At 20.7% G+C, this 18,557-nt stretch overlaps 4 protein-coding genes and 1 pseudogene across 4 annotated transcripts, besides 1 other annotated feature; all 5 read left to right on the top strand.

Moving 5' to 3' along the window:
* Positions 1–1,433: 1,433 nt before the first annotated feature.
* On the top strand, positions 1,434–2,820 carry PmUG01_14019000 (conserved Plasmodium protein, unknown function; the record flags this gene model as incomplete). The annotated part of the gene is made up of 7 exons (XM_029007734.1): positions 1,434–1,527; positions 1,777–1,805; positions 1,904–1,963; positions 2,163–2,225; positions 2,338–2,414; positions 2,522–2,567; positions 2,779–2,820. Coding segments are annotated over 7 exons (411 nt in total), but the record flags the coding sequence as incomplete, so codon positions are not given.
* Positions 2,821–5,083: 2,263 nt separating this feature from the next.
* PmUG01_14018900 (conserved Plasmodium protein, unknown function) lies at positions 5,084–5,753 on the top strand (the record flags this gene model as incomplete). The annotated part of the gene is made up of 2 exons (XM_029007732.1): positions 5,084–5,192; positions 5,440–5,753. 2 exons carry the CDS (start codon positions 5,084–5,086, stop codon positions 5,751–5,753), a joined length of 423 nt encoding a protein of 140 aa, XP_028864092.1.
* A 2,832-nt stretch (positions 5,754–8,585) lies between these two features.
* PMUG01_14018800 (early transcribed membrane protein) lies at positions 8,586–9,227 on the top strand (the record flags this gene model as incomplete). Its single annotated transcript, XM_029007731.1, has 1 exon — positions 8,586–9,227. One exon carries the CDS (start codon positions 8,586–8,588, stop codon positions 9,225–9,227), a length of 642 nt encoding a protein of 213 aa, XP_028864091.1.
* Positions 9,228–13,415: 4,188 nt separating this feature from the next.
* Positions 13,416–14,177, top strand: GAP (annotated as a pseudogene).
* Positions 13,416–14,177: a sequence feature (gametocyte associated protein, putative, pseudogene).
* Positions 14,178–17,731: 3,554 nt separating this feature from the next.
* On the top strand, positions 17,732–18,343 carry PmUG01_14018600 (gamete antigen 27/25, putative; the record flags this gene model as incomplete). The annotated part of the gene is made up of 1 exon (XM_029007730.1): positions 17,732–18,343. The coding sequence occupies one exon, from the start codon at positions 17,732–17,734 to the stop codon at positions 18,341–18,343; it is 612 nt and encodes a 203-aa protein (XP_028864090.1).
* Positions 18,344–18,557: the final 214 nt, after the last annotated feature.

Here is an 18,557-nt window from a genome sequence, read left to right as displayed (position 1 = left end):
TACTCTTTAGATGTTTTTTTTTTTAAAAAAAAGTTAAAAGGGCATAAAATTGCAAAACTATTTATATTCCCCTTTTTATGTTATCCTTTAACTTACATTATCCATACGTTTACATTTAAAGAGAATTTTATATAAATATAACAGATAAAACTCTTCAAGGTTAAGTTCACATGAGCAATCATTTACACTTCTAATTTCGTGTACCTGAGGGTAAAGTAGCTACTTTTTATTATAGACAAAGGTTAGTTTTATGCAAATGTACACAAAACCTACATATATGTAAATGCTTACAAATCTATATATATACATATATATGTAACTGTATACATTATATAAAGACAAGAAGGTGCATACGTGAACATTCATGTTAATTAGGGGAAATTTAGCGCAGAATAATACATATATGTCCATATTATTTTAAAAATAAAATAAAATAAAAAAACGAAAGTTTCTTTTTACCAGATATATTATCCCTTTTTTAGCAATTCTTTGTACTTATATTTAGTTTTTACTATTTCATTTTAAAGCTGTAGACCTTCTGTTTAAGTTATATTTATATAAACGCATATTATATGTACAAAAAATTTGTTTCAAAATTTTGCTAATCTTTTATCACATTTCACAAAATTAGAAGAATGGGGTGGGGAAAATAAAGAATTTAATTTTTAATTAAAAACTGAAAATGTCTGTTGCTAAAAATTATACGAGTATTTTCACAAGCTTATCAAAATTGAGAAAGACGCAAAATTATTTGGGCTATCTATTGAGGAAGCTGTATATACATAAGTACCTAATTTATTAAAAAAAATTAAAATGCTTATAAAGTTAAAAAATATGGAAGACTGTCAAAAATTTTTAAAGCACATATTTTTATTAAAAAAAATTTTATTGTAAGAATAACATTTATACTAAAGAATACGTATATGAAGAACTATGTATTTTATGTAATGCGTATAATTTTGATACATACATTTTTTTGTCATTTTTTTGTTATGGCTTTTGAGAGTGTTAAACCATATTTTTGTCGTACTTTGTAATTTTCTGAAATTTTTTTTTTTTAGTAATTTTTTCTTTTTATGTTTGTTTCATAAATGGAACAGTCTTGTCGTACAGTAACAAGCTATGAGGAAGACACGAGAATCGAAAATCAGAATTCTTTTGGAGGCAAGTGAAAATAATGAAATACTTTAATTATAGAAAAAAAATCTTGTTCTAATTTGTTCCTTTGTTTTTTCTTCTTTTTTCTTTTTTGTAGACTCGGTATTTTATTATTTTTTTTAAAATTTATATATATGTTTAGATGTTTCTATGCATTTAAAAATCTTAAACCAATAAATGAAATTACACATTATATATTAAAAGAAAAGTAATAATAATAAAAATGATAAATTACATATAATAAAAGATTACAAGATTTTGTAATAATTAATTAGGGTGTGGCAATGCGCTTAATAATTGTATTTATGGACATCCTATTGTTAGCGTCCTTGTTAATAGACTTCAGAACGAGCTGCGATGGATACTTACGTAAATAAAATTTACATTAATTAATACTATGTATTATATACTAAATCACGGGGATAAAATTAAAAAAAAAAAAAAAAAAGAATGAAAGAAAGAAAGAATGAAAGATATGGATAGATGGATTATAAATAAAATGAATGCCTGTAACTAGAAAATGAAACACCACAATAATGAAATAATACATGTTGTGCATGAATGCAACTTTCCACTTATGACACCCTTTCATTTTTATTTTATTAATTTATCAAATAGGTACTTGGATCATAGGAACAATATTATTAGTAAATTTTAAAATTAATTTAAAAAATATTTTTTTTATGAAACATACACTTAAACATACTATCCCCTTTTTCCGAAAATATGTACCACCTATTTGAAGAGCTTTTTCTTATTTTCTTTTATAAAAAGAGTTCAGAAGTTGTTAAAGGAAGACAAAGGAGTACATATAATTTTATAAAATTTAATTATTACATTATATATTTTTTAAAAATATTTTAGTTAATATTTTATTAAAAAAGGATCTTAAATTTTGTTACTCCAAAGAATGAAAAATGTTGCGTCTAAAAATTGTTATATAGAAATTAAATTATGCACATTCATTTAGTTATTATTTATTTTCTAATTTTTTTTTTTTTTAGTTATTTTCTGAGGTTCTTTTAATGTTACTTTGTTTCTTTTGGACGTATTTTGGGACAATTCAGGTACATGCAATGGGATAATGTTTATTGCATCATATACATATATATATTCATATATATAAATATATATGTATGTATATACTTATTAACTTTTTTTTATTATGTATTTTCGAAGATTAACTTATCAAGTGGATGTCAAAAAAATGGGCCATACTTATTTTGGACAGTGTTTACCTTAGTAACAACCATATGGTATAAAAGAGGAATACTATACTGCGTGCAAGTAGAACTTAACAGATACATACATGTGTGTATATATATGCAAATAAGATATTATATTGTTTTTTTCTACCATTTAGGTGTTCCATCATAGGACTGATTTTAAGTCTTATGATTATAACGATAGTAAGAGAAGGAAAACAGAATATTTAAAAAAAAAATAAAATAAACACAGATAAACTTTTTTTACTTTTAAAAAGAATATTTTGATCATTAAACTATAAAAAGCATAAAATAAAAGTAGAAAATGTTCTGAATAAATTTTAATTAACATTAGAACAATGTTTCTTCCTTCGTCGTACAACTAAATTAAAATGATAATTTAATTTTTTATTAGGGATCATTTTTTGTTGTTAAAGGAAAGGTAGATAAAATGTAATTCACAGCAATACTTTCTTTGTTTTGTTTTTTTAAGTTATGGCTTAATACACTTTAAAGGAGAAGAAAAATACAAGAAAAAAAAAAAAGTATAACACATTTTTAAAGATAGCTTATTATTTTATCTATGTACTTTTTTTTTTTTTTTTTTGTTATTGTTTTTCATTGTTAAAATTTTATAAAATTAAAATTCTGTTAGATGTTATCTTAAAATTGCGTATACCCACATATAAAAATATGTACATATATATATATGTATAAATGTAAGTGGCTAATGTGTATACACATTAGCAATGAATGAGAATAAATTTTATATAGTATAACATTAAGTAAAAAAAAAGAAAATAACATATAATGTACTAGTAGAATCAACAGAATATCATAATAGCAATTAATTTTTTTTTCTAAAACTTTAATGTAATATACGAAAAGGGTATTCACATAGGCATACTTTTTTTTGTTATTTAAAAAGATTTTATAATGTTGAATTAGGAAATTATAACGATCATATGCATGAGGAGAAATACAAAATACGAATTCTATTTGTTAAAGTTTTTTCATACAATGACAAATGCGTTTGTTATATTGAGTAAAAATAGAAGTTCATAGAAAAACTATGGGAGATAAATATGGAAAATTTTTTGTTGCGCTAAAATGCTTGTATAATATAGCACAGTTAAACATGTATATACATTTTAAATATTTACTACCACTAAAATAAAGTACTGTTATCTTCTTTGGTTGCAAATTAGGCACAAATATATTTATATATATATACATATTTATGGAAAATAAAACAAAAAAAACTTAAAATAATAAAACATTTTTTTGTGAGATAATGGAAGAAGATTTTATTAGGAATATTATAATATAAATACTGAATTTAGAATGTTTACAACAGAAAAAACAACTCAAAACTTTTATTTTTTTTTTTTTGAAGTACATTAAATTTTCTTAGAAAAGAGAAGTAAACTTAAACATTCATTAATTTTTTACTATTTTTAGTTAGCGTTAAAGACTTAATAACAATAAAATATAATTATATTTAAAGGAAGCAAGGATTATTTTATTAAATATTATTTTATGAAATGCTGTATCTTTATCTTTACTTCAAAAAAGAGGTCCTCATAATTTTCAATTTAAAAAAAAAAAAAATTTAATTTTGCAATTTTCCTTTGAGAAGAATTCATTTAAAAATAGATTCGTTTCTATTACTTGAGGATAAAATTTTATTTCACACTCATAATACAGGAAATTTATAATTTTATGTTTTTACCTTTTCACCTTCCTAAAATATAGTATGAAATATTCATTATTTATTCATATTTACGTATTTATATCTATATATATATATATAGTATTTCTTGAAGTATTCTTTTCATAGCCTTGTGAACATAAAAAAAGGAAATATTCTAGAAAAAAACACTAAAAGGTATAACATTGCTTTGGTATGGTCTTTTTTTCATATATAATTCTTTAAAATACTTATATCGTTAATGTTATTACAACTTTAAAAATATTACAAATCTTTTTTTTTTTTTTTGTCATAACATTACCGTATCATATAATTATATATATATATATATATATATATATATATATATATATATATATATATATATATATATAATTCTAATAGAATACATTTTTATTATTTTATTTAAATGTCTAGGTAATGTATCATTTATATAATAATATTATAAAAAAAAAGGACATTAAGCGTGTTTTATTAGTAATGGGGTATACAAAAAAAAATCTTAAATTTAGAACAAAAACTATTTTCTTATTATATACGAATTTAAAAGAAAAAACAAAATGAATATAAAAAAATATATATAGCTTTTCTCTTTGTAGGACAAATTAAAAGGCTGAGAACAATTAACTCTTCTAAAAAATAAAAAAAAAAATTTTAAATGTTATAATAATGTATTCAACTAATTTTATTATATTTCTACCTTTATATATGCTCATAAAAAATAAAAATTAATTGTACATTTTACTAAATTTTGTATGAACCATAATAGTATTCCTCTAAAGCATAACTATGCCATTTTGTCATTTTAATTAAATTTTTTTACATTTATATATAAATATTTATTTAAAAGGATACAGTACTTAATTTGATATCCTCTTGAAAAGATAATAATATTTGTAAATAATTATTAATTTATTATCATTTTTTTCTTTTGTGATTTATCTAAACATAATGAAGCTATACATTATAAATATGTAGCTTTTTGTTTTTTTCAACCTTTTATAATACGATGAAGTATTTAAAAGTATTAATTTTTGTAACATTTTTCTTCTTTGTTTTTAACCAAGAAATAAATGCTTTAAAAGAAAGAAAGGAGAAAAATATATTACCAAATTACGGTGAATAAAAATATATTTTAGAAATATATAAATTTATGTTTATTTTATGTAAAATAATTGAATATATTGTGTATACTTAAAATACTTTTTAATGGAAAAAAAAAAAAAATGAATGTTAACAAGTAAAAATTTTTATATCAGTCTTGATATATACCCTACTGCTTGTTAATGTTTATTATTTATATGGATAAAAATAACATTCGTGCACTTTATTAACCTTTTTTTTTTTTCTTTTTTTCTTTTTTAGATGATCTGTTTATAAGTGACAGTAATTATAGTACAATTTTATCGGAGTTTTTTGAAGACATTAATGATTTGAATAAATCTCTTTTACGTATGATTAAAATTACACAGAGTAAATTTAAAAAAATTGAAAAATCAAAAAGTAGACTTCGGGATAAATGTTATTTATTAGCATATGCATTAGGTTTACACATTATAAAAATTGGTACACCCATAACAATGAAATATGCATTTCAACAAATGAAGATGTATTTTAGGAAAGTGGGTAGAGCAAAGGATAAGAATTTACAATACATTAAATTATTGTTTAGTCCTTAGGTGTGAAAAAGAAATACAATTAATTATATTTTTATCTTATTTTTATTTTATTTTTTTTTGTTATATTATAATACTATGAATATTTTTGAATAGTTCATTTACTTCTTCAAGTTAGAATACACTTGAAAAACATTTGATTATATTCAAAATAGTTTTTACTTTTATTTGTTTATAAATATGTACAACACAATGAACATAAATGAAAGCCGTTTTTAATATAAGGTGGTTAGATATTTATAAACTTAACTTTTCATTTTAATTAAATTTTCTTCTTAAATATTAATATTTAAACTTAAAGGGAATAAATATTGCTAATAAGAAAACAATTTTTTGGAAACATTTAGGTGGAGTAAAGATATAAGAAACAAATGGATGCATAAAAGTATAATTTGCTCCTAGACACAATTAAAATATATTATATATGTATATTTTTTCATGTGAACTGAAAGGAAAAATATACAAAGGGGTAATGAGTTTTATGAGTTATAACATATATGATTATATATCGTATTTAACATCTTTGAAATGTCTTCCATATTGTAATATAAATAAAATTCATTTTAGTTGCTATAAGGGAAAGCAATGTTCTCAAAAATTTTATGGCGCAAAAAATAATACATATATATATATAAATGTATTTATAAATAATGGTAAAGGAGGAAGAAATAAATAATATAAAAAAGGATGATATATATAATACCATTAAAAAAAAAAAGCATTTCAAAAGGTAATATAAAATTTACACCTTTAAAAAAAAAATTACTTTTTTTCAAAAATGAGATCATTAAATTAAATAAGAAATAACTAATCATATTAGTGATATTTTGTTTTATTATTATTTTTTTCGTGTATGTATCTTATAGGAAATAACATAAGGATAAATTCAAAATATAATAAAATATAAAGAAAACAGCTTTTAATGAAATCACATCCAAATCATATATATAATGAACTTTTTGAATCATGAAAATACATTAAAATACTTTACATTTACATTGTATATATAATTCTGTGGATACTTTTTTATCAAAAATTGATGATTATGAAAATAAAAAATAGAAAAAATGGTATAAAGAAATTGTATTTTAAAATAATAAAAAATGTGATTATAATGTAGCTAAAATACTATTTAAATTATATAACGAGAACACCAATACAACATAGTTTTACAAATAATTATTATAAGTGCTGATACTAATTACGTGAGTGTTCTTCTCCAATACATATTTTTATGAAATAAATAATTAATACATCAATATCTATACAGTTATAAGCCCGTACATTCGTTTTATATATATTTTTTTACTGAAATTACAATTTAATAGTGGATATGCCTAATATTTTCCGATATAATTTTGTTTATTGTGTATACCTTAAAAAAAATAAAAGTATCATAAAGGATTTTGCTTACACATATATTTGATCGTAATGTGAAAAACCAATATCTATTTTGTTTTCCCTTCTTTAATGGTATTAACTTATAAGAATCAAATAAGAAAAAATGACAGAAAATTTAGCTAGCTATATTTATTGTATATTTTGCATGGGGTGAAAACGTATTAGACAATGGTAATTTTTTGAAATTGTTGAAGCGTAAATTTGCATTAAAATTAAGGTTTTTGATTAATTCCGTTAATAATTGTTATTATTTGTATTTATCCAAATGTATGAGTGTACGTATAAATAATTATATTTTATTTTGTGTTATAAAAGTTGAATATAAAGAATATTAAATCAAAAGTCATTTTTTATGAAAAATAGCCATTATGAAAAAAAGCGAAGTGATGCATATTTAATTGATCAGAGCTTAAAAAATTCAGTGAATAATTCAGCTCTTATGATAAATCAAATATTTGTTTATTTCCTTTCTTAATATTTAGTGTGTTTTGTATATTAAAATGTTTCCTTATGTTTAAAATTCCAATTTCTTTTTTTATTTATATAAAAATTATGTATTCACGAAAATGTCATATTAACGGGAAAAAGTAAACATCACGTACTCATTTTACTTTGTACCTTTAAAAGAAGCAATAAGTTTCATTTTTTATACAAAAAGAATATAACAATGTGCTGTCCACAAAATGCTGTTGAGGAATTTTTTTTTTTTTTTTAAAAGAAGTATGCATGCATTTAAGTGTTTTGTGTAAAATTTAGCAGCTATAAAATAAATGAAACGAGGCAATTAAAATATAAGGGTTTGTGGTTTTAGAAGTGAACATACGAAAACTTTTGCTTCTTTTTTTATTTGTACTTGTACGAAATTAAACACATTCATAAAATTAATTTATTCATATTTTAAATTACATGTTTAAAGAATTCGAGGAACGAATATTCCGTTTATTATATGAAATCTACGTATTTACATAATATATATATATAATAGTACATGTTTTAAATATATTATGTGTTATATACATAGTACATTGTATAAGTTATTGTATAGCTGCATATATAATTTCTTAAAATCTCAGTTTTTGTATGCATTTATCTTTAAGATATAAATAAAATATTTGCATATTTAATAAAAGCATGTAGCAAAACAGATTTAATCTTTTGCATTTTATATAAAGGAACAAATTCAAAAAATTAGTGCCTATATTAAAATTTAAATGTAATTATAATATAAAAGAATATTGAATATATTTGTCATGTTCTTTTTTTTCAATATATATGTAAATATTTGTTTCTGTTTAAATTTTTTTATATGTATACAAGTGAAGAAATATATTATTTAACTATAAATTGTGTATACGTACATTTATTTATTTATTCTCAGATAATTTTTTCGCAATTTTGGGGGTATAAATAAAATTATATAAGTAAATTTATAATATGAATATTTCAAGAGGAATTTCCTTTTTTTATCTATTTTGTTTGACTGTAAATTTATTAATTCCATGTCTTTGTAGCAATACAGTTTTCACTCAAAAAGATTTATTACCAATAAAAAATATTAGTGAAAAAATAAAAGAAAGATTTAAAAAAAAAAAAATTAATTATGCTATAATAGTATCTGGGATACTTATGTTTGCTACTTTTGCACTTGGAATTGGATATTATTTGAATAAAAGTGACGAAAATTATGATTTCAATGACATTATATGGTTACCTCACGAAAAATTTAATTTTAAAAACCCTGATGATGGGCAAAAACCAAGTACAAGTATGCATTATGTTGAACCTCTAGGGATAAATAAAGTAAATATAAAGGGCCCAATAAAAGTAAATACTAATGAGAAAGATATTCCTATAAAAACGTTTAATGTTTTTCTTGATAATGCAAAGATTGCATTAAAACATCATTATAATAATTTATCTGTCATACAACAGCAATATTTTAAAAATGATAGTTCTTATATTAGAAAAATTGTTCAGTCTTTACAAGAGAAAAGAAGTGTCTCACTTTCCAGAGCTCAAGAAGATAAAGCGGTTTCACAGATGGGACGTTTCTTGGATAATATGAACAATTACTAATTAGCAGATGCTTTTCTACATATATATATATGCACATGTATAACTATATGTATATATATATTATATGTATATGTCTTGTGAATGCTATATGAATTTTTTTTTTTTTTTTAAACGTGAAAGTAAGTAGAAGATTGTATAGATAACAATATGACCGTCATAAACCTATTTTTTTTTCTTATGTGATATAATATAACCATTTACAAGTTGCACTATATTTTATAGATGATATAAAAAAAGATAAAAATTTATGAATAATTACACAAGATAAAATGAATAACAATGAATATAAATTAATCAATAAGGAAGGAGAGTAAAATAATGAATCGTGCTAGGTATTCTTTATCTGCTGAGAGGTACAGTTGGTAACCCACGCAAAAAGATGAACGTTGTATTGTTCACGTTTAGGATATATTTTTTTGTGGAAATCTGCTAGGTAGAAAAATCAAGAAGAAGAAGAGTTTAAATACATGTTTAATGGCTGTTTATTTCATTTCAATATAAAGTTTACATTCTTTTAACATATAAATTCTGTAAACGCAGGAAAATATGTTACATATATCTAATTAAGATATTATTTAACATATTGCACATTACTGATTAATATTAAAATATTCTTTTGTCGAACAATAAATTTTCTTTACAATTATTACTTCATAATTAAATCACTTATATATTATTACTTGAACAAAATGTATTAATGTTTTTTAAGATGTAATAATTTTTTTAATGTCACAATGTGTGTTTCCCATTTTAGAGGAAAATACATTTGTACAGTAATATATATTTAATTTTTTGTTGTTGTTTTTTTTTTTTTTTGTATTATTAAAAATTTAATCTTTTATATAACACTTCGAATTTTTCATTTGTTTTATGATCGAGCTAATTGGGCTTAAAACAATACATGAACAAGGGTGCACATACACATATATATATATGTATATATATATATTATTAAGGCTCAATTTAATTTTTTTTAGCTCTTAACAAATAAATATATAATATGAAAAACGTTTCCTTCATTATTTAAGACATAATTTATATTCTGTAGTTAAAAAAAAAAAAATAAAGGCCCAGAAGAGAAGGTACTTTTTTTTTTTTTTTTTTTTTTTAGGCAATATTTGGTTAGAAATGGTATTTTTATCGATGAGAATGTAAAGTAACACAAGGGTTCGTTAGTGTTGTACATCAAGATTAAGTTATAATAAAAAAGAGAAATGTAATTAAAGGAGGTCCTATTCTAATTGAATTATGTACTATAAATAGACTTGCATATATGTATATATATACATCTGTATATGTAGATTTATAAGAGATCGTAACATATATGAAATATGATATTATAGTTATAGAAAAAAAGGTGATGTAAAAAAGCCTTCTTGATAATAATTGCTTTCATTTTATAATGAAAAAAGGAAAAAAAAAGTTTCGTTTTTTAAAATATTTATTTCTCTTTTTTATAAAATTATAGAGACACTTTAAAATGCATTTCGGAATTCATTACAAATTGAAGATAGTCATATAAAGTATAGATACTTATATGTGTATATATATGTTTATATATATGTATATATGTGTACTGATTTTTACATATCTTTTATTTGCATATATATATATTTTTTTTTGTTAGAAATATATATGATTAAAGTTATTTTTATATTAAATTAATTTTAATCACATATTAGTAGTCTTTAAGGTGCTAAAAGGAAATAAAAGATAAATTTTAAGACCCCCGTATGAATAGGAATACGAAAAAAAATGTATTACACTTATGTCATGTAGTGAATATACAACTTTATTACGGGTTATATTTTTTAAGTATTTTTCATTTTTAATTATCATTTTACTATTTACATGGTTCCCGCATAGACTTGAACAATTCAGGAAGTATGTTTATCTTTTATATTTGATTAAGTGATTTTGATAAGTTAGTGTGCAACGTAATTATTAACTTATTTTAATCATAAAAGTCACTTACTGAACAGTCCCCTCTTAAATATGTCTGCTCAAATTATGTCTATAATACAGCACATATGTAAGTATATACACATATATATATGGAATAAGTTTTTTAAAAACAATAAAATAAAAATATTTGTACTTAGAATTCGTTTGCATTGAAAAAAATTGTTATTTAACTATAATTCAATGAAATAATATGTAACTTTTATTCCTTTTATTAATTTTTTATCTTTGATATGCCATATTTTTTCTGAGAATTCTATATAAATTAATAAGAAGATAAATTTTTTATTTTAAAAATTTGAGATTCGAAAATGTAAAAAAAGATGCAAATGTTTATATTGATAATAACATGTTTAAATATTTGCCATTTTTGCGGAGAATTTTAGTTTTCTATTGTATTGCTTTTCTTTTTTTGTTATACTTGTTATATACAACTTATACGAATTATATAGTGACTTATTTAAATAAATTTGAAAATTTACATATTTGGTATAACTACATAAATATGATTATTATGTAAATACTATTCTTAATCTTATATAAAACATCTTATAAAAAAAATATCTCTAAATGGAAAACAAGATATTCGAGGAGGAAGTTATAATATTAAAATATAAATTTCTTAAAAATGCAATATATTAAAAATTTTTGAAGTGCCTTTTATTTATATATATTCTTTTTATAGGTAATAAAAAGGTGAAACAAAATAAAAACAAACACATTACATATACTTTACAATTTTCATTTAAATCTTATCATTTTGTTACAACTTTAACATATTTAGTAGGTGGTATGGTTTTGGCCTATTGGTATATTTATAATTTTTTCATTTTTCAGCTATTTTTTAGTTATTAAACTGGAACGATGAATGCTTATATAATATATATTATATGCGTTTACACACCAATTTTTGATTAGTTTAATAAATTTTTAAATTACTTTTTATAAATATATATTATTAAATATTATACGATTTTAAGTCCTAACAATTTATTCTTATTAATTTAAAAAATTTTACTTTAAATTACAACATTCTACTTCTATTACATAAAATGTCCTTTGTCTAATAAAATAAAAATCTAATCTATAAATAATAAATTCATTCACTTTTCTATTGAAAAAAAATAAAAAATAGAATAATCATCCTTTCTTTAAATATTTTTCATTTTCACCGGATCTCCATTTTTCACATATTAATAAAATAATAAATAAAGCATTCGGATTGTATTTATTTTATTTTATTCTATTTTATTTATTTTTTGGCTATAATTAAAAACAATATTTAATTATACGTTTTTCAATATTTCAAGCAAAAATAAAAATATATAATAATATTAATAAATAAAATAAATCTTGCTAATATTATTTTGTATAATCTTACATTTTTTAAAGATATTTGTTCCTTCGTTTTATAAATGCACATAATATTTTTTTTATTAAATAATCATTAATTTTGCATGTGCTTTTTTTTAGCTATGACCAACTAAATTTGCAAGCTAATCAGAAACCATTTAATTATGCAAAATTTTGGATATCTTCATAGAGTTTTTTTATGCTCATTTTAGATAATTCTAGTACAAAATATACATATAAATTATTGTTGTTACAATTCGGTTAAAAGTGTTTATTAGATTTAATGTAGAACGATATATAATGGGTTATATGTTATTTTATGTATATTCATTTTTAAGTGTAAAAATAAAATTTTCAAATGGAGGTTATCGTAAAAAAGGGTGTACATTATTCAAATGTTTTAAAAAAGTATAAACATGTATTAAACAGTAACAAAAGAAAAAAAAAAAAAAAGGAGAACTTTGTGTCGGAATATATATATATATATATATACATATTATTTTATTATTGAAAAAAGTACAATTTTAAAAAAAAAATTAAGTGTACAAATAAAAATTAAATTCTTTAAGAATAATAAAACAAATATTTTTTTTCTTGTAAAATTTTTTTATTATATTAAAAATATTTTTGATTCTAATGGAAATTCTCATAAAGCACATAGTTTTTGAAGTTTTAAAATTTTGAATTAATATAAAAATAGTTAAATATCGATATAATTTTCCTTTTTATTAGTTTTTATGAAATGATATTTGTAATTAAATAAATAAATAAATAAATAAATATATATATAAATGCATTTAAGTATATTTATATATATAAATGTATATGTGCTGTGTTTAGAAAAAAGCTGCTTCAAGATTATTGAGGAATTGTATGATAAACAAAACTGTTATATACAAATTTTCTCTATTATCAGTCAGAATGAAAATTTTAAGGAAATTTAATTATTATAGGTTGTTGTTTGTGGTTACATTATCCATAATAGTTTTATATGATTCTAATTTTACGTCCATATCCTCTAGAAGCATAGTAGAAAAAAATAAGGAAACATGTCAGAAGGGGGCATTGGGTAGAATTCTATCGCAAGAAGTGATGACCACGAGGAATGGTTTAATGCGTTTTAGGAGGAGATCTATTTATTCTTAGATGGATAGACTTTTGGATTGCTTATTTAGAGGTTTTTTAGACACCCTTATGTGGTTAACTGAAAAGTTCTATAAACCTGATGGAAATGAGACACTAAGTGATAATGAAATGATTGAAAAAATAATTAGAAAGCAAATGTATAATGAAGGTATTACCTTATCAAATAGAACTGTAAGTAATGAAGTTCTCAGAACAAAAGAACGCCACGACGAAATTCGTTCACTTGGAACAACATCAGAAGTATTTAGACGCTTGATGAAGCTGTATGAACTTGAAAATAATTTAGCAAAAGAAATAATGAAAAAAGTTAGTACCCTAAATGGAAGAGAAAGCATATCTAGTATATTGGATCAAGACAGAATAAAAGATAAAATAGAGAGAAAATTGACTACTATACAGTTTACATATGATGAAGATCAAATTAATGCAGTAGCATCCAGAATTATTGAACGCATTACTGATTTATCTAGAGATGAGAACATTTTATAGAGAGAGGAACATATTCCTTTAAAACATATTATAGATTTTAATAGTGTAAAAGATTGCTCATAATATATTTATGTTCATAGACGTAAGCATGTATAAATAGTTAAGTAAATATATAAATAGATAAATAAATATATAAATAGGTAAATAAATATATAAATAGGTAAATAAATAATTATGTATATGTTTAAGTGTGTGTGGTGTTGTAATATAAACATATATAACTTTTTTATAGAAGAAAAGAATTAACTAATAATAAAATTAATAATTAAATAGTTAAGCTAAATTTTGTATAACCCTGTTAATGAAGAATATAAAAATGATATATATTTAATTTTCATTTATTCTATTATAAATGTCATTTTATAAATTTTATTTTAATATAATTTAAAAGCAAATTTTTTACGTTAACTTAGCTTTTATATATATATATACATATATATGTGTATGATTATTTGTCATTCGTTCAGTAATCTATTTTGTTTTCCTTATCTTCTTTGAAATGAACGCACATTTTAGGGAAAAAAATTAAGCATATTTCATTTGAATCAACAAACATTTTTTTTATCAAAAAATGTTTAATATTTAAGAATTAAATTAATATATATCATTAATAAATATATAAGAATTAGATGTTTTAATAAAATTATTAAATTTTTCTTATTTTTATGTAAAATTTTTTTTTTTTGTGTTACGTTATGTTTTAGGGTTCAAGTTAATGTGTACAAAATGTGCTTATATATTATGAGAGTGTTTATATAATTAATGATACAATAAAAATTAGGTTAATATAATTAAATGTTTAAAATTATAAAAATGTTAATTTTAATAAAATTTTTTTTTTTTTTAGTTAATAAGTAGTTCGTTTAAAATTTGTATCAACAAAAAAAAAAAAAAAAAAAAAATAAACATTAATAACTTGTTTTTTTAATTTAGAATATATAAAAACTTAATTGATAATATGCTTATGCTACTTTATGAATGATACTAATTTAATTGCATATATTTAATGTTAGATGATACAATATAATATCGTATATAGATTCTAATTTATACTATGGAATTACTCACATTTATAAAGTACTTGTACGAATAGTACATTCTCTGTTTGATTAAAAACTTTTTAAGGTACAACATGATTATGCTAATGGGAAATAACCATATATAGATAATTTATGTACAAGGTAAAATTAATTTTATGTGAATATATATTTTAATAAGAATTTATTATTAAAGTGTCTTTCTTAAATTATCTTATTAATGTTATTCTTAATATTTATCGTAAATGAAAATTTTAAATTATCAAATTTTATTATTCATAAAAATATGAAAAATAATAATATGATTATAACGCAATAAATGTTTTACGTACTTATATATTATAATTTGATATTTAAACCTATTATAAATATACTATGTTCACTTACTTTTTATATATACATAAAAGATTATTCTTTTAATACGATTATTTAATTACAAGAGGATATTATGTAATAAAAATGCGTAATGTATATGGTAAAATAAAACATACAGTTGTAGTATTATTACAACATAATAGAATACAAACAATAATGCATTTAAGCGTTCATAAATATATACAAAAATATTATATGTACTCAATTTTTCTAGATTTATGATTATTACCATTTATAAATATGTGAACGCTTTTTTTTTTTCTTTTAATAATTTTCTTATTATATTTTAAAAATTTATATATACTTTAATTTACAAGTAAAAATTCTTATATTACAATAGTAGTATACATATTTATGAGAATTATTAAAGGTACAACGGACAGAAGAAAAAAAAAGAAAAAAAAAGAAAAACTAAGAAAAAATAAGAAAAAATAAGAAAGACTAAGAAAAAATAAGAAAAAATAAGAAAAACTAAGAAAAAATAAGAAAAACTACGAAAGACTAAGAAAGACTAAGAAAAAATAAGAAAAAATAAGAAAAAATAAGAAAAAATAAGAAAAAATAAGAAAAAATAAGAAAAAATAAGAAAGACTAAGAAAGACTAAGAAAAAATAAGGAAAAATAAGAAAAACTAAGAAAGACTAAGAAAAAATAAGAAAAAATAAGAAAAAATAAGAAAAAATAAGAAATACTAAGAAAGACTAAGAAAAAATAAGATAAAATAAGATAAAATAAGATAAAATAAGAAAAAATAAGAAAAAATAAGAAAAAATAAGAAAGACTAAGAAAGACTAAGAAAAAATAAGGAAAAATAAGAAAAACTAAGAAAGACTAAGAAAAAATAAGAAAAAATAAGAAAAAATAAGAAAAAATAAGAAAAAATAAGAAAAACTAAGAAAAAATAAGAAAAACTAAGAAAAAATAAGAAAAAATAAGAAAAAGACTAAGAAAAAATAAGAAAAAATAAGAAAAAATAAGAAAAAATAAGAAATACTAAGAAAGACTAAGAAAAAATAAGAAAAATAAGATAAAATAAGATAAAATAAGAAAAAATAAGAAAAAATAAGAAAAAATAAAGAAAAATAAGAAAAAATAAGAAAAAATAAGAAAAAATAAGAAAAAATAAGAAAAAATAAGAAAAAATAAGAAAAAATAAGAAAAAATAAGAAAAACTAAGAAAGACTAAGAAAAAATAAGAAAAAATAAGAAAAAATAAGAAAAAATAAGAAAGACTAAGAAAGACTAAGAAAAAATAAGAAAAAAAAAGAAAAAAAAAGAAAAATTCTGTAATTTTTTAACCTAGATATGTAACGGTATGAATAAAAATAGAAGCGAAGCAGGTGAAATATTTTCTATTTATGAAGGAATTTTTTATTCATCTAGCTATTTATAAACGATTTATCTTCCCTAGTATAAAAAATGAAGGGGAGTGAAATACACAATATTATTGTAGAATACAGAACTAAAGTAGCTATAATTTTTTAAGAGTAAAAATATCTTTTTAAAACAAATATGCTATATATTTTGCTATTTTATTTGGGTACATCTTTTTCCGAAAAGGTGAGAAATATACATATATATATATATATAATATAGAATCCATCATTGGAAAAATGCTCATGAAAACAAATTTAAATTTAAAAAGAAAAAGAATTAATAATTTATTTTTTTTATTTATTTTATTTTTTTTTTTCAAGAAATTTTAAGAATTATTTTACATTTAAAACAAAATATTGAAAGATTATAAAAGGAAATATCTTAGGATATTTGTAATTGTATTATATATAAATGTCATTTTTTTCCTAAGCATGGAAAAATATAAATTTTAATTAAATTAAAAAATAAATTATGGCCATGAAAATTGTCATAGTTATATTTTACTAAATTAAATTAATTGCTGAATATATTATATGTATTATTTTTCCTTTTGTGGAATATTTATAAATAATTAATATCGTACATCACATTTGCCTATTAGTTTAAGGAAATGTGCATACTTCTAGAAAATAATAACCTTTTTTTTATTTATACTAATTCCTAAATTTTACTTCTACAAATTTAATGTTCGACATGAATATATATACCTTAATACAAATCCAAATTTTCGTCATATACGCACTTTTTAAGTGCACTGCCGGATGCATGAAGAATGCTAAATCTCGGGTAGAGGACATAGAAACAGCTACCGAAGGCGATGAGTGTGAATACAAATATGATCATTATAATTGTGGTCTCGTTAGAGAAGAAGTTAAGAAATTGTTAGATGTAGAATTTCATGCGTCTGTTGATGTACTGCATTCATTGTTACCCTTCGGACATGATAAAAATAGAATATTATATGAAATTGGGCAAACCGACCTTGTTTTAAGAGGTGTTAGTAAATATGAAGATAAGTATTCATTTAGATTTATTGATGAAGATGACAGAGAGCGTTGTGTTAGTAGAATAAAGGCACGCATTTTTAGTGCATTATATTTTGAATGTTTAACGAAACATTATTGTAAAAAGGTACAAAACTATTTTTGGATAGAAGAAAGATTAGAAGAAGAAATGTCTGTTAAATTAGATGGTCAGAAAAGTAATCTATACCAAAAGAAAATGTGTCGTAATGAAGATTTAATGAAAACAATTATAGGTGTTCATGAAGAAGGTAGAGGTATAAAACTATCAGAAGATATTATTAATTATATTATACGTATGGCTAAGATGTTCCTCTTTGATTTACTAAAATCAAAAACATTTTCCACCTTCTAAAATCATCCCCGATGTTCTGAATTTTAATAATGGTGAAGATCCACATAATAATCGAGATATATAAAGATTGATAATCCCATTAAACATTCCTGATAAAAATTAAACACATTTTACAATTTCTTTTTCCTCCTAATTGAGCATAATGTGGGTATCACTATTTTTCTAATAATAATTTATCTTTTTTCTAATATTATTTAAAATATTTAAAAAATTA

This window comes from Plasmodium malariae (assembly GCF_900090045.1).
Source record: "Plasmodium malariae genome assembly, chromosome: 14".
NCBI classification, from domain to species: Eukaryota; Apicomplexa; class Aconoidasida; order Haemosporida; family Plasmodiidae; genus Plasmodium; species Plasmodium malariae.
Note: the sequence above shows the minus strand (reverse complement) of the source record. Positions and strands in the feature narration are given on the sequence as shown.